The following is a 25,662-nucleotide window of genomic DNA, read 5'->3' on the forward strand; positions in this document are numbered from 1 at the left end:
CCATCCAAAGTACCGGATGCTTTAGTACTTCGAAATTTATATCATATCCGAAGGGTGTCCCGGAATGATGGGGATATTCTTATATATGCATCTTGTTAATGTCGGTTACCAGGTGTTCACCGTATGAATGATTTTTATCTATATGTATGGGATGTGTATTGAAATATGAAATCTTGTGGTCTATTATTATGATTTGATATATATATATATATATATATATAGGTTAAACCTATAACTCACCAACATTTTTGTTGACGTTTTAAGCATGTTTATTCTCAGGTGATTATTAAGAGCTTCCGCTGTCGCATACTTAAATAAGGACGAGATTTGGAGTCCATGCTTGTATGATATTGTGTAAAAACTGCATTCAAGAAACTTATTTTGTTGTAACATATTTGTATTGTAAACCATTATGTAATGGTCGTGTGTAAACAGGATATTTTAGATTATCATTATTTGATAATCTACGTAAAGCTTTTTAAACCTTTATTGATGAAATAAAGGTTATGGTTTGTTTTAAAATGAATGCAGTCTTTGAAAAACGTCTCATATAGAGGTCAAAACCTCGCAACGAAATCAATTAATATGGAATGTTTTTAATCAATAAGAACGGGACATTTCAGTTTAATGCTGAGGTCCGTGGATTTCCTGCTGATTTTAGTGATGACTTTTCTAGATTTTTCGTCAATTGGGCTTAATGGGTTAAAAGTGCGATAAGACTAATGATCTTGTTATAATTTAAGTCCCCAATTAGTTGGAATATTTAACTTCGGGTATAAGGATAATTTGACGAGGATACTCGCACTTTATATTTATGACTGATGGACTGTTATGGACAAAACCAGACGGACATATTAAATAATCCAGGATAAAGGACAATTAACCCATGGGCATAAAACTAAAATCAACACGTCAAACATCATGATTACAGAAGTTTAAATAAGCATAATTCTTTTATTTCATATTTAATTTCCTTTATTTTATATTTAATTGCACTTCTAATTATAGCACTTTTATTTATTGTTATTATATTTAATTGCACTTTTAATTATAGTACTTTTTAATTATCGCAAGTTTATTTTATCACACTTTTATTATTCGCAATTTCATTATCGTTATTTACTTTACGCTTTAAATTAAGTCTTGTATTTATTTATTATTTTACATTTGGTTTTAACTGCGACTAAAGTTTTAAAATCGACAAACCGGTCATTAAACGGTAAAAACCCCCCTTTATAATAATAATATTACTTATATATATATTTGTATTTTTATAAAAGTAAACTAATATAGCGTTAAGCTTTGTTTAAAGATTTTCCCTGTGGAACGAACAGGACTTACTAAAAACTACACTACTGTACGATTAGGTACACTGCCTATAAGTGTTGTAGCAAGGTTTAAGTATATCCATTCTATAAATAAATAAATATCTTGTGTAAAATTGTATCGTATTTAATAGTATTTTCTTGTAAAACTTAATAGTATTTTATATACCTCTGCTAAAACATCACAACCCTTAAAGCTTCGGGGTTCACAAGGTTTGGGCACATCAAGGCTAGTTCGGAAAATCGTTGATTATAGGCCTTGAGATCGTTTCCGACCACCTTCAAAGTTCTTAGCTCTTGTTCGAGCCATCGGGTTTCTTCACGAGGGAAATATTCGACGATCATCCTTTCCCTTAGGTCGGCCCAAGAGAGGGCGTGAGCTTCATCGGTACCCACCGATTGTACATAGGTGTTCCACCATGTGAGGGCGACACCGGCGAAAGTGTGAGTGGGGTATTTGACCTTATCTTGGTCCCGACAACCGCTTATGCTAAAGAAGGCCTCCGTTTGTTCGAACCATCGAGTAAGAGTAACCGGTCCCCCGGTCCCATCAAAAGTATGAGGTTTGCACCCCATGAAGGCTTTATAGGAGCATCCCTCGCTTGAGTTACCGGCTCCTTGATTGTTATTGTTGTGGTTGTTGTTATTGTTGTTGTTGGAGGACTGACCGGCCATGGCCGCATCCACGGCAGTGGCTATCATCCGTTGAAGGGCTTATTCGGGAGTCTCATGGTGTAGCACACGACGAGGAGGCATTGTTCCTTCAAAACACAAGAATACCGTTGATTAGTATTTTCAATAATACTAATCATGATATAGAATAAGGATAGAGAAAAACTTTCCTTGACTCGCCTTAAATTCTTTATGCCATAATGTTGGAACGTTCATATGAGTCACCGTAATATAATCCCGGAAATTATATTACCCTAATTAATATGTGCATTCGACATTATTTCACTAAGTCAAGGTGGCGTGTCATTCAAATTAAACAATGTGAGATTAAGATGAAATAAGAGTAGATATGAGTAGAAATGTTCGAGTATAAACGCACAAGTAGTCAAGTAATTCCTACTTCAAGTCTATATGCCGTTTGTAGTCTAGACTCACTAATGTACCCTATGACTCGGGGTTGACACCAATGAACTCTAAATCCCTACAACCAAAGCTCTGATACCATCAGTAGCGACCCGAACAAATCGTCATTGACGGTGCCATCTACTTAGGTCCCGTTACGTGCTCATAAGTCATTAAAACAACGTTTGACCAAAAGTATGTCGCATTCATTTCAGAAGTAAAGATGTTTTAAGGTTTACAAATTAATTCGACAACTAGTTACGTTACAAAGTTTAAAGTACAAATGAAACATATGCGACACAATTTAAAAGTAGCCAAAAGACGCTCCACGTATGCATGTATACTCGACATCCAAGCAAGTATCAAAAGTAATGAACGGAAGCATGTATCACAAAACGTTCAAGGACCTGAGAAAAACATAGAAATCTGTCAACGAAAACGTTGGTGAAATCATAGGTTTAAGTAAGTAAGTACAAGTGAACCACACGATTTGCAACATTGATATAATAGTAAACCATTCCAAAATTTGTTTCACGAGCACCCAATTATCAATGCTTAACATTTCCTTTCATAGAACCTCATCACAATAGTGTCAGAACATACACTGTTTCTCGAAAATACATTTCATTCGTAAACGGTAGCGAACCATTTGAATGAGGGTTTGTCAAACCCATATGGCCATATAACATAAGTTCTCGCTTACACCCGGCAAGTGTAACTAATGATAATTGAATTGAGGATTTTTGTTCAAACTCGTATGTAGAATGTTTGTTTTCCTGTACTTGTGTTCACTTAGTAAAAAAAACGTTTATGTTTTCTCATCCCAAATGTAAGTTCAAAAGAGTAAAAGTGGGACTATGATCTCACCTTGAGTGTACGTATGTAAAAGTACTTCAACAAGTAAACGTGTGCAAGAACGAATGCTAGTCTTGACCTAAACAAATAGGTTTGTATCAATATCGGTAAACACGGTCGGTCAAAGCGTTCAATTAGTCCTATGGCTCGTTACGACTCGATTACAAAAGCATGTGAGTCAAATTGTCACGTTTCATGCAAGGTACAAATATAAAAGCATGTTAGAACGATTGCACAAACATTTGGTTAAGTTTGATTAAAGTCAACTTAGGTCGGGTCAAAGTCAACGAAAAAGTCAACACGTTCGGGTCGGGTCCCGAACTATTTTTCTGAGTTTTTAATCATATATGAGCATGTTAGAACAAGTTACATGTGAATCGGAGGTCCGTAGCATGGCAAACATTTTTCATAATTTGACCAAGTTGGACAGCCCACTTTGGTGCGCCGCGCGGGTATATGGCGCGCCGCGCCATTACCTGTGCAGAAAATTCTGGCAGTTTTCAAGTTTAATGCACGAACCTAACATCAAACAATCACCATTTATGACCCGCAAACAACCAAAACATGTATCTTATATCATCGGAAAGGTATTTTGACAAGGAAAACAACTAAACACATTTCATCAATCACATTTACTTTTACAACAACCAAAATCACCTTCAAAGCTCCTCATTTAATGCATTCAAGTTCATAAATGAAATTCGATGATTCGGCAACCAATTTTCATGAATGATATGCCGTTTCGAAGGTGATCAAGCATACAATACAACCTAACACTTACAAATAACATTTCATGTCATTCAAAGCATCAAAAGTCCATTTCAAGTTCATCAAACCCTAACCCAATTTTCCCAAAATCACTAATCAAGTTCATGAAGTTTTCTAAAGCAACCTACACATCAAATTGAAGCTAGTGATACTAGGAACACATTTAATACTTGCACTTTATCATAACAACAACATTAAATTATCCAAAACTCAAAATCAAACACACACTATTCATGTTCATGCTAGTTACACTAAAACAACGAGATCGAGCATATAAATCATATATTCATGTTAGACTTGAGCCATAGACACTAACTAACAACTTTATAAGTTAAAAAAAAAACATCAAGAACACAAAATCTAGTGATTTTAGAAAGTTACCCAAATGTAATGAAATCGGTATGGAATTGAAGAGGAAGTTACAAGGATTCCAAACATGCAATTTGTTTGGATTGAAACTTGATCGATTTGATTTAGATGATAAATCTTTGAAATGGAGAATTGAAAGAAAATGTGGAAGTATGAAAAGAAAATGAAAATGAAAATGGAAAAGAATGGGGCGGTGGGTGTTGACTAGTCAAAAGCTAGTCATATCTTTGCTCCCTTGGCGAAACTAGTCCCTCGAGTTCGGTTGCGGATGCTTGAATTACCTAAACGAGATAATTTAAAACGCATTTTAACGGAAGATGTTATAGTCATATAACGGACTTAAAATAAATAAACGGAAAAGTAAATGGAAAAAGACGGGATGTTACATTACCTACTCCTTAAAAGAAATTTCGTCACGAAATTTAAGTAGGCGTAGTAGTCGTTGTTTCTTCCTCGAGATTTTGCGTTTCCCAATTCGCGAATAGATGAGGATACTTCCTTTGCATTTGATCTTGTCTTTCCCAAGTAAACTCGGGTCCCCTTTTGGCGTTCTAACAGACCTTGACAATTGGAATTCGGCTTTGTTTTAATGTTTTGATGAAGGTGTCCATAATTTCAACCGGTTCCTCCACGAAATGAAGTTTGTCATTAATGGTAAGCTCCTCGAGATGGATGAAGATATCGGGTTTGGCAAGGCACTTTTTCAAGTTGGATACATGAAAGGTAGGATGAACGGAGCTCAATTGAGGCGGAAGATCTAAATGATAAGCAACGATTCCAACACGCTCCAAGATTTCAAAAGGACCAATATACCACGGATTTATCTTCCCGCGTTTCCCAAAACGGATTACACCTTTCCAAGGCGTGACTTTTAACATTACGCGGTCACTGACTTGAAATTCAAGGTCGTTGCGTCGTTTGTCGGTATAGCTCTTTTGACGACTTCGGGCCGTCCTAAGCCTATCTCGGATTTGAACGATCTTCTCGGTTGTTTCATGAATGAGTTCGGGTCCGGTGATTTGTGTATCACCTACTTCGGCCCAACAAAGAGGTGAACGACATTTTCGGCCATATAAAGCTTCGAATGGTGCGGTGTTAATACTCGCGTGATAACTATTGTTGTAGGAGAATTCGGCGAGAGGTAAGTGCTTGTCCTAAGCTTTTCCAAAATCGACAACGCAAGCTCGTAACATGTCTTCCAAGGTTTGGATTGTGCGTTCGCTTTGTCCAGCGGTTTGAGGATGATATGCGGTGCTCATGTCTAAACGCGTTCCCAACGCTTCTTGTAAAGTACGCCAAAATCTAGAAACGAAACCGCCATCTCGGTCGGAGATAATCGATAACGGTACACCGTGTCGGGCTACGATCTCCTTAATGTAAAGTTGTACGAGTTTCTCCATTTTGTCGGTTCCTTTCATGGCGAGGAAGTGTGCGGATTTGGTCAGACGATCAACAATAACCCAAATAGTGTCATAACCGCCCGTCGTTTTTGGTAGCTTGGTGATAAAATCCATTGTTATTCTTTCCCACTTCCATTGTGAGATTTCGGGTTGTTGAAGTAACCCGGACGGTCTTTGGTTTTCGGCTTTGACTTTGGAACATGTCAAACACTTGGCAACATAAGTAGCTACGTCCCTTTTGATGTTCGGCCACCAATATTGTTCTTTAAGGTCGTGGTACATCTTATTGGCACCGGGGTGAATCTCGTGACTTATGGGCTTCATCTAAAATAAGGCTTCGTAGGTCCCCATATCTAGGCACCCAAATCCTTCCGGCGAAATATCGAAGTCCGGTCTTCCTAACTTCAAATCGAGAGACAAGAATGTTTAAGAGCTCGTGTGAAATGTTTTCATCCTTGAGAGCCTCATCTTGGGCTACCCGAATTTGGCTATTAAGGTTGGTGTGGATGGTGATGTTTAAAGCTCGGACATGAAGAGGCACCGCTCTTTCTTTTCGACTTAAGGCATCGGCTACTACATTTGCCTTCCCGGGATGGTAACGAAGCTCACAATCATAATCGTTTAAAGTTTCAATCCACCGTCGTTGTCTCATGTTTAGTTGCTTTTGATCAAAGATGTGTTGGAGGCTTTTCTGATCGGTGAAGATAGTACTCTTGGTTCCATAAAGAGAGTGTCTCCACATTTTAAGTATGAAGACAACGGCTCCGAGTTTGAGATCATGTGTCGTATAGTTCCGTTCATGAATTTTGAGTTGTCGAGATGCATAAGCAATGGCTTTCTTTCGTTGCATCAACACGCACCCAAAACCATGTTTCGAGGCATCGCAATATACAACAAAATCATCATTGCCTTCGGGAAGTGACAAGATAGGAGCGGTGGTTAGCTTTGTTTTCAAGATTTGAAATGCGGATTCTTGTTCGGTCGCCCAAATGAATTTCTTTCCCTTGTGAGTTAACGCGGTTAGAGGACGAGCAACCAAAGAGAAATCTTTGATGAATCTACGATAGTATCCGGCGAGACCCAAAAATTGACAAATGTGAGTAGGAGTAGTAGGAGTCTCCCATTTACTAATGGCTTCGATTTTTTATGGATCGACTTTAATACCTTGATCACTTACAACATGACCAAGAAATTGAACTTCCTTCAACCAAAATTCACACTTGGAGAATTTGGCATAGAGTCATTCTTGTCTCAAGAGTTCAAGCACAAGTCAGAGATGTTGTTCATGCTCTTCTTCGCTTTTAGAATAGACCAAGATGTCATCGATGAACACAATAACGAATTTATCAAGATACGGTTTGCACACGCGGTTCATAAGATCCATGAACACCGTCGGTGCGTTAGTGAGACCAAATGGCATAACAAGAAATTCATAACTAACATAACGAGTCCGGAAATCGGTTTTGGAGACATCTTCCCCCTTAACCCTTAATTGATGATAACCCAAGCGGAGATCGATTTTTGAATATACACAAGACCCTTGTAGTTGATCAAAGAGGTAATCGATGCGAGGAAGGGGATATCGGTTCTTAACCGTCAATTTATTTAGTTCACGATAATCAATGCACATTCGTAGGGATCCGTCTTTCTTCTTAACGAACAAAATCGGAGCGCCCCATGGTGAATGGCTAGGTTGGATAAAACCACGGTCAAGTAGTTCTTGGATTTGACTTTGCAATTCTTGCATTTCGGATGGAGCAAGTCTATATGGTGCACGTGCTACGGGTGCGGCTCCCGAAATAAGATCGATTTGGAATTCAACCGGTCGATGAGGTGGAAGACACGGCAATTCGTCGAGAAATACATCGAAAAAGTCACTAACAATTGGAACATCATCGATATACTTCTCATCGGACTCGACTTTCTTAACATGGGCAAGGATTGCAAAACAACCCTTACGGAGTAGTTTTCTAACTTTAAGGCACAAAACGAGGTTGAGTCCGGTGCAACTCTTATCGCCATAAACAATCAAAGGTTCACCATTCTCGATAGGAATTCGGATTGCGTTAAGATCACAAAGAATGTGAGATTTCGTTTTGGCTAACCAATTCATACCGATTATTACATCGAAGCTTCCTAGTTCCATGGGTATCAAGTCAATTTCAAACTCATTACCCAAAATGTTTAATGTGCACCCCCGGTAATATGTGTCGGCACTCAATAGTTTCCCGTTGGCCACTTCAATGGTATAAGTGGTATCTAATGGAAACGGTGGAGTGCTAAAAGAATGAGTCAAAGTCTTGGATACAAAGCACTTATTGGCACCCGAATCGAATAAACAAGTAACATAAGAGTCGTTAAGAAGAAACGTACCCGTAACTAGTTCATTGTCATCTCGGGCTTCCTCGGTGTTGATGTTGAAAGCTCGGCCGCGCGTATTAGGGTTATCTTTCTTCTTCGGGCATGCATTTCTATAATGGCCCGTTTAGCCACATTCGTAACAAGTGCTCGTCTTTGGTGTATTGGGCCCCTTTCGAGCGATGGGGGCGACACTTTTACATTCGTTGGCCTTATGACCAACTCCTTGGCACCGATGGAAAATTAGCTTGCCACATTCACCAAAGTGATGCTTGTTGCATTTGTTGCAAAGAGGTAGGTTCCCGGCATAACCCTTCTTGCCGTCGGAGGTGTAAGGCTTCTTAGCAAAGTTGTTGTTGCTTGATTGGGGGGCTTCCCACTTTCTTTTGTTGTTACCCGACTTATCCTCAGCTTTAGGTGCCGGCACTACAATTTCGTCCACCGTTTCTATCAATTTGCGGGCCATGTTCAAAGCTTCTTGATGATTAGTGGGTTTGGATGACATTACTCTGTGTTTGATGCTCTTTGGAAGACCATCCATGTAAAGTTCAACCCTTAAAGCTTCGGGGTTCACAATGTTTGAGCACATCAAGGCTAGTTCAGAAAATCGTTGATTATGGGCCTTGAGATCGTTTCCGACCGCCTTCAAAGTTCTTAGCTCTTGTTCGAGCCATCGGGTTTCTTCACGAGGGAAATATTCGACGATCATCCTTTCCCTTAGGTCGGCCCAAGAGAGGGCGTGAGCTTCATCGGTACCCACCGATTGTACATAGGTGTTCCACCATGTGAGGGCGACACCGGCGAAAGTGTGAGTGGGGTATTTGACCTTATCTTGGTCCCGACAACCGCTTATGCTAAAGAAGGCCTCAGTTTGTTCGAACCATCGAGTAAGAGTAACCGGTCCCCCGGTCCCATCAAAAGTATGAGGTTTGCACCCCATGAAGGCTTTATAGGAGCATCCCTCGCTTGAGTTACCGGCTCCTTGATTGTTGTTGTTGTGGTTGTTGTTATTGTTGTTGTTGGAGGAGTGACCGGCCATGGCCTCATCCACGACGGTGGCTATCATCTGTTGAAGGGCTTGTTCGGGAGTCTCATGGCGTGGCACACGACGAGGAGGCATTGTTCCTTCAAAACACAAGAATACCGTTGATTAGTATTTTCAATAATACTAATTATGATATGGAATAAGGATAGAGAAAAATTTTCCTTGACTCGCCTTAAATTCTTTATGCCATAATGTCGGAACGTTCATATGAGTCACCGTAATATAATCCCGGAAATTATATTACCCTAATTAATATGTGCATTCGACATTATTTCACTAAGTCAAGGTGGCGTGTCAATCAAATTAAACAACGTGAGATTAAGATGAAATAAGAGTAGATATGCGTAGAAATGTTCGAGTATAAATGCACAAGTAGTCAAGTAATTCCTACTTCAAGTCTATAAGCCGGTTGTAGTCTAGACTCACTAATGTACCCTATGACTCGGGGTTGACACCAATGAACTCTAAATCCCTACAACCAACGCTCTGATACCATCTATAGCGACCCGAACAAATCGTCATTGACGGCGCCGTCTACTTAGGTCCCGTTACGTGGTCATAAGTCATTAAAACAACGTTTGACCAAAAGTATGTCGCATTCATTTCAGAAGTAAAGATGTTTTAAGGTTTACAAAGTAATTCGACAACTAGTTACGTTACAAAGTTTAAAGTACAAATGAAACATATGCGACACAATTTAAAAGTAGCCAAAAGACGCTCCACGTATGCATGTATACTCGACATCCAAGCAAGTATCAAAAGTAATGAGCGGAAGCATGTATCACAAAACGTTCAAGGACCTGAGAAAAACATAGAAATCTGTCAACGAAAACGTTGGTGAAATCATAGGTTTAAGTAAGTAAGTACAAGTGAACCACAAGATTTGCAACATTGATATAATAGTAAACCATTCCAAAATTTGTTTCACGAGTACCCAATTATCAATGCTTAACATTTCCTTCCATAGAACCCCATCACAATAGTGTCAGAACATACACTGTTTTTCGAAAATACATTCCATTCGTAAACGATAGCGAACCGTTTGAATGAGGGTTTGTCAAACCCATATGGCCATATAACATAAGTTCTCGCTTACACCCGGCAAGTGTAACTAATGATAATCGAATTGAGGATTTTTGTTCAAACTCGTATGTAGAATGTTTGTTTTCCTGTACTTGTGTTCACTTAGTAAAAAAAAACGTTTATGTTTTCTCATCCCAAATGTAAGTTCAAAAGAGTAAAAGTGGGACTATGATCTCACCTTGAGTGTACGTATGTAAAAGTACTTCAACAAGTAAACGTGTGCAAGAACGAATGCTAGTCTTGACCTAAACAAATAGGTTTGTATCAATATCGGTAAACACGGTCGATCAAAGCGTTCAATTAGTCCTATGGCTCGTTACGACTCGATTACAAAAGCATGTGAGTCAAATTGTCATGTTTCATGCAAGGTACAAGTATAAAAGCATGTTAGAACGATTGCACAAACATTTGGTTAAGTTTGATTAAAAGTCAACTTAGGTCGGGTCAAAGTCAACGAAAAAGTCAACACGTTCGGGTCGGGTCCCGAACTATTTTTCTGAGGTTTTTAATCATATATGAGCATGTTAGAACAAGTTACATGTGAATCGGAGGTCCGTAGCATGGCAAACATTTTTCATAATTTGACCAAGTTGGACAGCCTACTTTGGCGCGCCGCGCGGGTATATGGCGCGCCGCGCCATTACCTGTGCAGAAAATTCTGGCAGTTTTCAAGTTTAATACACGAACCTAACATCAAACAATCACCATTTATGACCCGCAAACAACCAAAACATGTATCTTATATCATCAGAAAGGTATTTTGACAAGGAAAACAACTAAACACATTTCATCAATCACATTTACTTTTACAACAACCAAAATCACATTCAAAGCTCCTCATTTAATGCATTCAAGTTCATAAATGAAATTCGATGATTCGGCAACCAATTTTCATGAATGATATGCCGTTTCGAAGGTGATCAAGCATACAATACACCTAACACTTACAAATAACATTTCATGTCATTTAAAGCATCAAAAGTCCATTTCAAGTTCATCAAACCCTAACCCAATTTCCCCAAAATCACTAATCAACTTCATGAAGTTTTCTAAAGCAACCTACACATCAAATTGAAGCTAGTGATACTAGGAACACATTTAATACTTGCACTTTATCATAACAACAACATTAAATTATTCAAAACTCAAAATCAAACACACACTATTCATGTTCATGCTAGTTACACTAAAACAACGAGATCGAGCATATAAATCATATATTCATGTTAGACTTGAGCCATAGACACTAACTAACAACTTTATAAGTTAAAAAAAAATATCAAGAACACAAAATCTAGTGATTTTAGAAAGTTACCCAAATGTAATGAAATCGGTATGGAATCGAATAGGAAGTTGCAAGGATTCCAAATATGCAATTTGTTTGGATTGAAGCTTGATCGATTTGATTTAGATGATAAATCTTTGAAATGGAGAATTGAAAGAAAATGTGGAAGTATGAAAAGAAAATGAAAATGAAAATGGAAAAGAATGGGGAGGTGGGTGTTGACTAGTCAAAAGCTAGTCACATCTTTGCTCCCTTGGCGAAACTAGTCCCTCGAGTTCGGTTACGGGTGCGTGAATTACCTAAACGAGATAATTTAAAACGCATTTTAACGGAAGATGTTATAGTCATATAACGGACTTAAAATAAATAAACGGAAAAGTAAACGGAAAAAGACGGGATGTTACAACTATCGTTAAATTTATAATTATTAATATTATTATCATTAAAATAGTTATTAGTATTATCATTAATATTATCATAATATTTATCATTATTAGTATTATTATAATTAAAACTAATATTAGTAATATCTAATTATTATGATTACTATTATTATCATTAATATGAACGCGATATAAAAGACGATTAACAACTATTAAACAAATCGATTAGGAAATAATGAGTATGAGTATCATGATGAAATTTAAAATATTGTAAGATATTGATTTAGTAGATAAAATTATCGTTTTTCATTATTTTTATCACTATTATTATTAAAAGTATTATTATTAATATTAAAATATCATCTTTACAAAAATTATTATTTTTAATAAGAATATCATTGTAATATGAAATTTCGTTATTAATAAGAATTATCTTAATAACATTTTCGTAAATATAAATATTGTTATTATTATTAGTAGAATAATAATAATTATTATTACAAAATAATGCAACTTTTACTTACTACTATTATTATCGATATTATTTTATCAAATGAATATGTAATACAAAGATATTTTTACTACGTGTAATATAATTACATTAATATTACCTATCATATTATTTTTACGATATTAAATGAACTTTACAAATTTTATTACTTAAGATATAAAAAAAGTATATTTTTATTATACAAATTTTTATAATAAATGAATTATATTATTTACTTTAATAAAATCTTTTTAAATATTTAAAAAAATATAAAACGACGATATTTAAACTATATAATAATCATGTATAAATTTTAGAAAATCATTTTTAGTCAAATTGACTTTTGTTGACTTTTGCTTGTTAGTCTCGAGCATTAGGATTGTGGTACACTATGACCTGACTTAAATTTATAGACAAATATTGACCAACATATTAATATATATAATTAATATAGGTTCGTGAATTCGAGGCCAACCTTGCACTTGTTCAATGACGTTATATGTATTTTTACTACGAAATACAGTATGGTGAGTTTCATTTGCCTTTTTACCCTTTATATTTTTGGGCTGAGAATGCATGCGAAATTTTTATAAATGTTTTACGAAATAGACACAAGTAATTAAAACTACATTATATAGGTGAATGATCGAAGCCGAATATGCTCATTTTGCTTGGTAACCTAAGAATTAGTAAACCGATCTACTAATTGACGCGAATCCTAAAGATAGATCTATTGGGCCTAACGAACCCCATCCAAAGTACCGGATGCTTTAGTACTTCGAATTCGTTTTTATCATGTCCGAAGGATTTCCCGGAATGATAGGGGATATTCTTATATGCATCTTGTTAATATCGGTTACCAGGTGTTCACCATATGAATGATTTTTGTCTCTATGCATGAGACGTATATTTATGAGAACTGAAAATGAAATTCTTGTGGTCCGTTAAAATGATGAAAATGAATAATTATGATAAACTAATGAACTCACCAACCTTTTGGTTGACACTTTAAAGCAAGTTTATTCTCAGGTGTTAAAGAAATCTTCCGCTGTACATTAGCTCATTTTAAAGATATTACTTGGAATCATTCATGGCATATTTCAAAAGACGTTGCATTCAAGTCGTTGAGTTCAGTAAAGATTGTGATTAAGTAAATGACAGATTAGATCATTTATAGATGGATATTACGATATGGTATGCATGTCTGTCAACTTTCGATGTAATGAAAGATTGTCTTTTAAAACGAATGCAATGTTTGTAAAATGTATCATATAGAGGTCAAATACCTCGCGATGTAATCATATGTTATTATATTCGTTCTTATGGATTAGGAAGGGTCTTTACAATCATTAATGAAATGGTGTAACTTGTAATGAAATGGTGTCTTACCTTTTAATCAAAAGGTATGACTTTTCATGGAATCTTTTATACCAAGAGATGTGTCTTTTCATAGTAACCATTCATACTCTATAAATAGAGAAGATTTGTCTCATTTTCAAGATGATGAAAACATGAACATTCATAACATACATAAAACTCTTTGTTCTTGACTTCCAATTTTAATTGCCTATATTAGAGTTGTGCCTTTGTCTTATCCCGAATAAAGATTTCGTGTAACCCTAAGGTAATCTATGTATAGGGTCGAAATACTTTCTCGCGAAAGTGATTACACGATTCAAAGGTTTATCCGTCATTCAAACCCTATAATCCAACGACCATAAAAAAAACAATGACATACCTTATTTCTACTTTTTAATCAATCCTATATTCCTATTTGACCATCTCCTTTTCAATAAAAACACACATTCTGACACCACAACACACACACTTAACATTTTGAGCCCTATGACCTAAGAGTGCAGCTAATTGAAGTTACAGTGATGCACATGCGTGTTCAGTGATGCATCATCCACTGAACAGAGTTGGTGTTGAGACATAGGTGTTCAACACGTTTTCTTAACGAAATAGAAGTGTTTAATTTTTAAATATTATAAAACATATGTTATATGCTATTTAATTTGTAGTTTTTTTTTTTTTTAACTTTTATAATTATATATTCTTTTTCAGATTTTTTTTTAACGATAACCTATTAGATATTGTTAACGTACATAAATAGGTTGCACATAGCGATTATTATTGACTTTCGTTTGAAAATTATTCTTTTTACTTTATTTTTAGTCATTTTAAACAATAAATTTGAGTTTTATTGGTTAAATTATGGGGGATGATTCTCACACACACTTTTTTGATCCTCACACACCTATTTTAACCTTTTACTCTTCTAATAATACTCAATTAGTGTGTGAGGATCAAAAATGTGTGTGTGAGAATCATCCCCCTTAAATTATAGTTTAATAAATTATGTGGATTTGGTGTTTAACTCTGGATTTTTTAAAAATATATTAAATCTCGTAGTTTTTTTTTTTTACTTTTATAATTATATATTCTTTTGAGTATTTTTAACGATAACCCTATTAGATATGGTTAACGTACATAAATAGGTTGTAAATAGCGATTAATATCGACTTTTGTTTAACAATTATTATTTTAATTATTTTATTAGTACTTGTAAACAACAAATTTATGTGAGTTTTATTGGTTAAAACGATTAGACGTAACGAACTTGAAGTATATATATAATCGGTTGCTTTATCCATGTTCAAGTTTAAGAGATTTTATTTATTATAGCCATTTAACTACATTTTGTTAAAATACAATGCAAATTTAGAATAATATGGAATTAGTTAATGTATATGGGTAAAATATCTAGATATTAATATGTATATGAAAAATATCTAGATATTAAAATGTAAGGAAAAATCTAGATATTTATGTGTGTAAGAAATATCTAGATATTTATATGTATAAAAATATCTAGATATTTATATATATCCATGGAAATATCTAGTTTCTAGAAACTTCCATGGAGTAGTATAAATATAGGTGGGTGTTTCATTTGTGTAAGGTGTGAAAGTTGTGAGAGTGAAATAAGAAGTGAGTTGTGAAGAAGAGAAGAAGAGTGTGAGTTAGCGAAAGTAGAGAAGAGAAAACTTGTAAGTAATATTGTAATTGTAATTTAATATAAGTGTTTTTGTTAAGTTTTCCGATCAAGCCTTAGTTTGTGTTTAAGTTCTTAGTGCACTTTTGCTGTTCTTATTATATGGTCGGCTCTGCCGCCTAAGTAATACATGGTCGGTTATACCGCCTAAAGATATATGGTCGACACTATCGCCTAAGTACATTGTGCACTAAGGATTTATAAAATTAAAGGCTAATCAACGTCAAAGTGTTGGTGTAGTGAGTCTAGTATAGTCTAGGTCCTCTATAGTGGGTATGTTGGGCTCGTCGAAGCTTCCAACAATTGGTATCAGAGCGGGTCGTTTGGGACCATTTCTAGTGGAGGAAATCGGTAAACGTTGGACGTTTACATCGACTTGTTTTCACCAAGGCTCTAAGGGAGATTCTGTCGGAGCACAGTTAGGAACTGTGAAAGCTCATCGGTCAGGGACCAAGCTTATTGGACGTTGGACGTCATGATGGCAGATCTTGCAAGTACGAGCAGTGGAATCAAGAGTCTCAATAACCACAACTATGGTTATTGGCGGACTTGCATAGAATCCTACCTACAAGGACATGATTTATGGGAAATAGTTGCTGGCAGTGACACAACGCCTCCACCGAAAGAAAATGCCGAAGCCTTGAGAAAATGGAACATCAAGGCCGGGAAGGCTTTATTTATATTGAAGACTACAATCGAGGAGGATCTATTGGAGCACATCCGTGACGAGAAAACACCAAAGGCAGCTTGGGAAACTTTTGAAAAATTATTTTCAAAGAAGAATGAAGCACGCCTCCAGCTATTGGAAAATGAGCTCGCGGGTATCTCACAAGGAAGTCTGTCTATTTCTCAGTATTCAACCAAGGTGAAATCAATTTGCCGTGAGATATCTCAACTTGCTCCTGAAGAGAAAGTGAGTGATGCAAGGATGAAGAGAATTATCATCCATGGCTTAAGGTTCGAGTATAATGGATTTATAGCCGCTGTGAGAGGATGGCCTACTCAACCATCATTAATAGAGCTGGAGAATTTATTGGCTAATCAAGAGGCATTAGCCAAGCAGATGAATGAAGTAACCATAAAAGACGGAGAAGATGCACTCTTCACCAATAAAAAGAAAACAACATCTCGAAGACAAGAGGCGATGAAAGAAAGTAAGACATATGGGTGGAAGGGTCACCCAAAATCAAGAGGAAACGCTTCAGGGGGAGCTCAACAAAGAAGAAGAGATCATCGCCAACAATACGGGGAAAATGATAAGAGAAAGAATGGTGAATGCTTCAATTGTGGCAAGAAGGGTCATTTTGCTCGAGAATGTAGATTCCCCAGAAGGCGAACTTTTGAAGGAAATGTGGCCGCCGCAAGAGATGAGAAGAAAGAGGTCACATTCGAAGCAATCATTAATGAGGAAACATGGGATGCAGAAGCAGGACTCTCTGTTGAAGCTGACATAGATGATCAAGCTCTTACAACAACTTTAAAGTCAAAAATAAACTACAAAGATGATTGGATCATCGATTCTGGGTGCTCAAATCATATGACCAACGATGGGACGAAGCTGCAAGAAATGGAGGATTACAAAGGAAAGAGAGTCGTGTTGACAGCCGACAATTCAAGGTTGTCTATTTCTCACATTGGAAAGACAATAATTCCAAGTGAAGGTGACTCTCATAAGCTCCAACTCGAGAAGGTGTATCTTGTCCCTGGCCTAAAGAAGAATTTACTATCAGTACCACAATTGACAGCAGAAGGGAATTATGTGCTCTTTGGACCAGAAGATGTGTCCGTATTCAAGAGAGTGAAGGTGGTTGGCAATCCAATAATGCAAGGAAGAAGAATAGAGTCGGTCTATGTACTATCTGCTGAAACAGCATATGTGGATAAGACTCGAAAGAATGAGACGGCTGATCTTTGGCATGAACGTCTTGGGCATGTGGGCTACAATAAGTTAAAGGAGATGATGGTGAAACGCATAGTAAATGGGCTTCCTCAAATTGATATCCGAACAGATACAATATGTGCTGGATGTCAATTTGGCAAAGCTCACCAATTGCCATTCAAGGAGTCAGCGCATCAGTCCAAGACACCACTAGAGCTAATACACTCAGATGTCTTCGGCCCAGTGAAACAAACATCACTTGGAGGTATGAAATATATGGTGACATTCATTGATGACTTCTCAAGATATGTGTGGGTTTACTTCATGAAGGAGAAGTCGGAGACTTTTCTGAAGTTTAAAGAGTTCAAGAACAAGGTAGAAAGTGAGCTCAATACTAAGATTCGATGCTTGCGCACAGATAATGGAGGAGAATATTTATCAACCGAGTTCAATATCTATCTTGAGAAGCACAAGATCAGAAGGCAATTAACTTGCCCTAATACTCCACAACAGAATGGAGTGGCAGAACGTAAGAATCGTCATCTTGCTGAAACCTGTCGAAGTATGCTTCATGGTAAGAATGTACCAGGAAGATTTTGGGCCGAATGTATGAGGACGGCTTCATACGTGATTAACAGACTCCCACAAACAAAGTTGGGATATATTTCACCATATGAAAGATTATGGAAGATCAAGCCAACCGTCAACCATCTCAAGGTTTTTGGATGTGTATGCTACGTCTTCGTACCAGATCATCTACGAAGCAAATTTGATAAGAAGGCAATTCGGTGCATTGTTGTCGGTTATGATGAATCAAGAAAAGGATGGAGATGTTGTGATCCAAATACTGGGAAGTGTCATACTTCAAGAAATGTGGTATTTGATGAAGCTTCTTCATGGTGGTCATCTCAAAAGATAGAGCTTCCAGAATCTCATGGATTAGAAGAAGTTCCAGAAGAGAAAGAAAAACATAAAGAGCACATATCGGATCCAATTAAAGAAGGAGATGGATCGTACTCTAAGGAAACGAGTCCATGGAAAACTGGGGTACATCAATCTACATCCGAAGAGGTTTGTCCAAGCCAAATGGATGCCGAGGAGCATGTGCAAGAATTACGGAGATCAACAAGGCCGAGGCAACCTAATCCGAGGTATGCCAATGCTGCTCATGTGGATGAATCAATACCTATTGAGCCTTCCACTTATGAAGAAGCAGCACAAAGTCAAGAATGGTGGAAAGCAATGGAAGAAGAAATTAATGAACTAAAAGAAAACCAGACATGGAGTTTAGTTCCAAAGCCAAAAGATGTAAAACCAATATCTTGTAAATGGGTTTACAAGGTGAAGACTCGATCAGATGGCTCCATTGAAAGGTATAAAGCTCGACTTGTTGCTAGAGGTTTTTCTCAACAATATGGGCTGGATTATGAAGAAACATTTAGTCCAGTGGCGAAGATCACAACAATTCGAGCTCTACTAGCTTTAGCCGCTAGCAAATCTTGGAAGCTGTGGCAGATGGATGTCAAGAACGCTTTCTTTCATGGAGAACTTGACAAAGAAATTTATATGGAGCAACCAAGAGGCTTTGAGAACAAGTCCCATCCCGACCATGTCTGCAAATTAAAGAAAGCACTATACGGCTTGAAGTAGGCTCCAAGAGCTTGGTACGGAAAAATTGGTGAGTTCTTAGTACAAAGTGGTTTCACAGTTGCTCCTTCAGATTCTAGTTTATTTGTGAAACAAGATCGAGGAAAACTAGCCATAGTGCTAGTATATGTGGATGACTTAATTATCACGGGAGATCACTATGAGGATATCCAAAGAACAAGAGAGAATCTGTCTATCAGATTTCATATGAAGGAGCTTGGAGAACTCAAACATTTTCTTGGACTCGAAATAGAGCAGAAAAGAGAAGGATTATTTCTGGGACAACAGAAATATGCGCGAGATCTTTTACAAAAGTACGGAATGCTTAATTGCAAACCTATCTCAACTCCGATGGATCCGAATACAAAACTACGAGCAGATGAAGGAAAAAGTCTTCAAGATGTTACCATGTATCGAAAGATGGTCGGAAGTCTTATTTATCTCACACTAAGCCGGCCAGACATATCTTATGCAGTTGGAGTGGTTAGTCGATACATGAGCAATCCGAAGAAGCCTCACCTTGATGTTGTACGACGCATCTTAAGGTATGTTAAAGGCACTATTAACTTTGGTATTTTATACAAGAAAACAAAAGAATGTCACGTGACTGGATATTGTGGCGCCGATTACGCTGGAGACTATGATACACGACGGTCAACAACTGGATACATGTTTAGTCTTGGATCGGGAGTAATATCATGGTGCAGCAAGAGACAACCAACTGTATCCTTATCAAGCGCCGAAGCAGAATATCGATCGGCAGCATCAGCAACACAAGAAATTACTTGGTTGAAGCAGCTAATGGAAGATCTTCATCAATCAACAGATTATCAAGTAAAGCTTTTCTGCGATAACTTATCAGTTATACGTCTAGCAGAAAATCCAGTCTTTCATGCGAGAACAAAACATATAGAAGTGCACTATCACTATGTTCGCGAGAAGGTCCTTGAAGAGGAGATCAAGATGATGCCAACAAAGACAGATGAATAGGTTGCAGATATATTCACCAAGAGCCTAAGTAAACCGAAGTTTACAAAATTCAGAGAAGCACTTGGAATGGTCTGCAAGACATCGTTGGAAGAAAATTTGCATTGAGGGGGAGTGTTAAAATACAATGCAAATTTAGAATAATATGGAATTAGTTAATGTATATGGGTAAAATATCTAGATATTAATATGTATATGAAAAATATCTAGATATTAAAATGTAAGGAAAAATCTAGATATTTATGTGTGTAAGAAATATCTAGATATTTATATGTATAAAAATATCTAGATATTTATATATATCCATGGAAATATCTAGTTTCTAGAAACTTCCATGGAGTAGTATAAATATAGGTGGGTGTTTCATTTGTGTAAGGTGTGAAAGTTGTGAGAGTGAAATAAGAAGTGAGTTGTGAAGAAGAGTGTGAGTTAGCGAAAGTAGAGAAGAGAAAACTTGTAAGTAATATTGTAATTGTAATTTAATATAAGTGTTTTTGTTAAGTTTTCCGATCAAGCCTTAGTTTGTGTTTAAGTTCTTAGTGCACTTTTGCTGTTCTTATTATATGGTCGGCTCTGCCGCCTAAGTAATACATGGTCGGTTATACCGCCTAAAGATATATGGTCGACACTGTCGCCTAAGTACATTGTGCACTAAGGATTTATAAAATTAAAGGCTAATCAACGTCAAAGTGTTGGTGTAGTGAGTCTAGTATAGTCTAGGTCCTCTATAGTGGGTGTGTTGGGCTCGTCGAAGCTTCCAACACATTTGCCGCTACCTTCTTACATTTACTTGCAGTAACGACACGGTTCAGCTCACCCTTTGGAACAACCACCCTTTCGAAAAACCCAGTTGTATATAGTTGCAGTGACATCATGCCGACTGAAACCATCATTACCTTCTTTAGAATCATATTATCGTGTTAATCATTTGAAAATATTACAAAAAAGAATCATATACAAGTATTTTCTTTGTCTACCAAAAAATTACTATTGCATTTCTGACATCTACTAACAGTTACTTTAAACCCAAATGATCATGAAACCCACTTTCTATATGATTTTCATTAACATACATCTGTTTTACATACTCATAATTCTCTTTGACAATGAGTTTAATACATATACAAAGGATTGTTGCTGTACACATCGCCCAGGTAATCATAAATATGGGTACATTATAAAAGGGCATTTTAGGCTCTACAAACACTTTTTTTTTGTCAGTCAGTAAATTTCACATTAAAAAAGATATAAACAAATACTCAAGTGTCGATATTAGTCCAATTGACAACTCAACCAAATTTGGACAATTTTCTATTGTAAGCTCTGTTAACTTATCAAATGAGGGACCTACAAACCAACTAGGAAATTTCATTCCCCCATAGTTCCAAATATTCAGTTGGTTCAACTTAGTGGGAGGCCTTAGCATTTGAAATACTTCATATTCTAGAATTGAATTCCGAGAATCATCAAATACAGCACTCCATTCCATATCCAACCTCACAAGACCCTTCTTTCCCATTAAGTTGGCATCCATAGCTTGTTGTGGATCTGTCACTTTTTCCAATCCTTCAATGGAAAGATCATCTTGAAGATTCAACATGTCTTTAAGGTCTGATACCTTGAAACCGTTAATTCTTTTGATAATAACCTTGGACAAAGTTTGTAGACTACTTAACCCACCCATCCCTAAGGGTGTTTTCTTCAACGATGCAGTATCACTCATGTCAAGATGTCTGAGGTTTATTAACTTATGAAAACTGACCGGCAAGCTTGTTAACTTGTTACATCCACTGACCAACAAGGTTTGTAGATTATGAAGCTCACTAACCTCTTCTAGTACTTGTTTGATTTTCGTTCTAGAAAAATCGAGCTACCGTAAATGTTTCAGAACACCAACAGATCTTGGTACATCTGTGATTGAAGTTCGAGTTAAGCTTAGCACCCTCATGAACTGTAATTTGGGAAGTAAGTCCACAAGAACATTATCCAAGTAAACATAATGTGAACGATCTGACACCGTTAAGAATGTTCTTAGGCGTTCAAATCTGTGTATTTCCCTGAGCTTTCCATTTTCTGCACCTCGTTGACCCAAGTATGAAAAGTGACGGAACTTCTCAAAAGCTTCGTTCCTACCATTTACGTCCATCTTATCATCCAAAAAATAGAAGACGTCTCCTGCAACACTTATTGCCAAGTCATGCATCAAGTCGTGCATGGTGAATTTGAATTTGTTACCCGTTAACTGCTGAAAAAATGACCTTGCTTGGAGCTCTTCAAAGTACTCGAAACCCACACTCTCCATTGACATGTTGCCTTTTGGTTGGTTTAGAAACCCCTCTGCCATCCACAATAACACTGGATGTTTCTTGTTGAACACGTAGTCCTTTGGAAATAAACAACAATATGCAAAAAGTTGCTTTAGTTGAGATGGAAGATCATAATAACTTAGCTTGAGAGCCGGAATTGTAAGGTTCAGCACAGTTCATCACTGATGCAACTGTGGTCTTCCGTGTGGTAACAATGATTTTACTGCCGGGCGCCCCTTTAAGAGGTTTTTCAAGAACTTCCCATTTTTCTTGGTCTTCATTCCAAACATCGTCTAATACGAGTAGGAACTTTTTGTTTGAAAGCTTTTCTTTAAGTGCCACATGAAGCTGATCCAAACTTAAATAATAATTGTTCTCTCCGGTGACAAATTGATAGATTTTATTGCTAATAGCGAGTACATCAAACTCGTCCGAAACACAAACCCATACCTTGAGTTCAAACTGCGTTTTAACTTTTTCGTTGTTGTACAAAAGTTGGGCAAGAGTTGTTTTCCCTATCCCACCTAGACCAACTATGAAGATGATGCTCACATTTTGATCATTACATGCCTCATCCCCCATAACTTACTGAGCAATGCCTCTTGATCCACTTGTCGACCTAAAACTGTAGACACATCTAAAAGGGAAGTTTGCTCCAATCTTTTACTATTTCTGTTCGATCGAAGTTCAGCTATGGCGTTGATACCTATACCTAGATTATTTTTCTGCTCCACAAGATCATTTAGTTTGACGGTAATTTCATCTAGCATAGGACGCATCTTACGACCATACATCAACTTATGAGGAGTGAAATTAGTACAAAAAGTTGGAATGAACTTTTTCAATACCTTACTTGTGCTTGAGCTGCCTTGTGATTCGTCATTCAACTTTCTTCGCATTATTTCAGTGGCCATATCATCGAGTACATCGTCCAAGTCATAAGCAACATGATGAAGTTCTTGTAGCCACAATCTAACAGCTTCCTGTGTTATATGCTTCTCACTTGCATCAGCAAGAACAGCTTGAATAATAGGCAAAGTTTTCTTTCCATTTTTTCAGCGTAGATTCAATTCCTTCAGATCGAGCAAACTTCATCAAGTCACCAGAGAGTAGTTTTTCAATCAGCACTGTAACAACAGTAGAAACAACGATTTCAGCCATTTAATTTTCGAAATTGATCGAAATAAGATTGTTTGTTTGGTTAATTGGTTGTTTGTTTGGTTAATTGATCTGAAAAGATGAAGGAAAAGAGTAGTAGACCAACGACTTTTTAGTGTAACTGCAGATGAAGTACTATTGTTAAGGGCTTGTTTTATTTTGACCTAACTAGTGTTAGAACCTGGCTTCGCACCGGGGTTTTAAATGTATTTTATTGCATTTAGTTTGTAAAAAAATTTTGTGGCTAACGATGATGTCGTTGAAGCGCAACTCGAGTCGAACTGAAAGGTATAACCCGTGAAAGATTTAAAAGTTATTTAAAATTAACAATATATGTGCATCTCCGCGTTTCGCTATGGAGTTGTCGACTTTTAAAAATTTAACGGAGAATTAACGTGTATGAAAAGTACCCCAAATATTTAGCGTTTTTTAAAAAGCGCCCGTTTTGCGTATAGCTAGTGACATTGTGTTCCTAAAATTATTTCGAGTTTAACGATGGTGGCGGAAAAATTTAACTCGTTGCGAGTGCGAAGATATGGCCCGTTGAATATTTGGATGGAGTTTGTTTAAGATTTTTTATGAGAATGGTTAATTGACACTGTACCCCTCTATTTGGGGGTTGGATTTGATTTTTTGGATAAAGTGTCGGGGTGTTTGTGGTTGAATTTGAAAAAAAAAAAAGACAAAATGTCGAAAATACCCCTGAGTACTATTCATTTGGCCTATGTTTTTTAGAATATAGGTATAATATAATATAATATAATATAATATAATATAATATAATTGGGATTAATGTCGTAAGAGGGATTATTGGGTAGTACTTTTTTTTTGAGCTTATCTTATTATTCAATGGATTATTAATTACTCCTTTTTACATATTAATAATTGTATATACGAGTAGAGTTTTTTTTTTTTTTTTTTTAAGAAATTAATTGCTAGTTTTCATAAATAGATAAAAATAATAACGTTTTCCCCACTAAGAAAATAAGTACATGAAAAATAAGAGATAAAATGTAAATGTGAGAGAAAATATAGTGTAAACTTGACATTTATTAAATGACGTGTTTTTTTAAAGATTATAAATTTGAACGAAGGGAGTATGATTCAACATGAGTGTTGTCCAGGTATAACCCACTTATTTTCAATGGCGTCATGCTCTTCATTCTTAACATATAGGAAAAGCCATCAAGAAATAACCTAAAATATATATGTCACATCGTGTTCAATATTTGGTTTAAAACCGTTTAACTCGGAAACTAAACCAAAACCAAACTTAAAAAAACGGATTTGAGGTTTTCCGACCAATGTGAACCGAAATTGAATTCACAATTCAATTGTCAGTTATGTTTCGATTTTGAAAATTTTAAATTTAGTTAAACCGAATTTAACTTAGTAATATATATGTGTGTGTTTTAAATTATGAATTTGTCCAAATAATTTTCACACTCTCATCAACTGTCGATAGAGTCTACCAAATTATTTGTCCGTACTATATAGTGGATTAGTATAAATATAAATTTATAAATATAAATATAATTATTATAAAGCACGTGAATTAAATCATATGTGTCATTTTCTTATTAATCTGAATTATATAATTCTATGTGTAAAATTCTTAATTAAACTAATCCTACGTGTCATTTTATTATTAAACTGAATTAAATATATTAAATATTAAATATATAATATAATTATTATTATTATTATAAAAAAGGGAAGGAATGTACAAAAATATAGGTACAAAAGTATTAAGATAATGCTACGTATGTAAATTACAATTAGGATATATCTATCCAAAAATATTATATTAAGATATTTAATATATTATTATTATTCCTACACACTAATTCTTGTCCAAACTTTGGTCGCTTCCAAAGCAGAAAACACGACATCACCCACTAATTTCTCAAAACAGCCCCTCAAACTATATTAAATGTACAAAATTCTCAGGGGTAAAAAACGTAAAATCGCTATTTTATAAAACATATTTAAACAAACTCCACCTACATTTTCAACGAGCCGTATCTTCCCTTTCGCCGGAAGTAGAATTTTACCGACTTCACTGTTCAACTCGAAATAATTTTATGAACACAACGCAACTAGCTATGCGCGAAACGGGCTATTTTTAAAAAATGCTAAATATTTCGGGATATTTTTTATGCATATATGTACACGTATAATAAACAACCAAT

General features: G+C 36.1%; 1 protein-coding gene across 1 annotated transcript; it reads right to left on the reverse strand.

The window, feature by feature from the left end:
• Window positions 1-22,441: 22,441 nt before the first annotated feature.
• On the reverse strand, window positions 22,442-23,473 carry LOC139875695 (putative disease resistance RPP13-like protein 1). Its single transcript, XM_071863008.1, has 3 exons — window positions 23,416-23,473; window positions 22,902-23,333; window positions 22,442-22,836 (listed from the first exon to the last, which is right to left on the reverse strand). The coding sequence occupies exons 1-3, from the start codon at window positions 23,471-23,473 to the stop codon at window positions 22,442-22,444; spliced, it is 885 nt and encodes a 294-aa protein (XP_071719109.1).
• Between the last annotated feature and the right edge of the window lie 2,189 nt (window positions 23,474-25,662).

The sequence above is a fragment of the Rutidosis leptorrhynchoides genome, chromosome 11, assembly GCF_046630445.1.
Source record: "Rutidosis leptorrhynchoides isolate AG116_Rl617_1_P2 chromosome 11, CSIRO_AGI_Rlap_v1, whole genome shotgun sequence".
NCBI classification, from domain to species: Eukaryota; Viridiplantae; Streptophyta; class Magnoliopsida; order Asterales; family Asteraceae; genus Rutidosis; species Rutidosis leptorrhynchoides.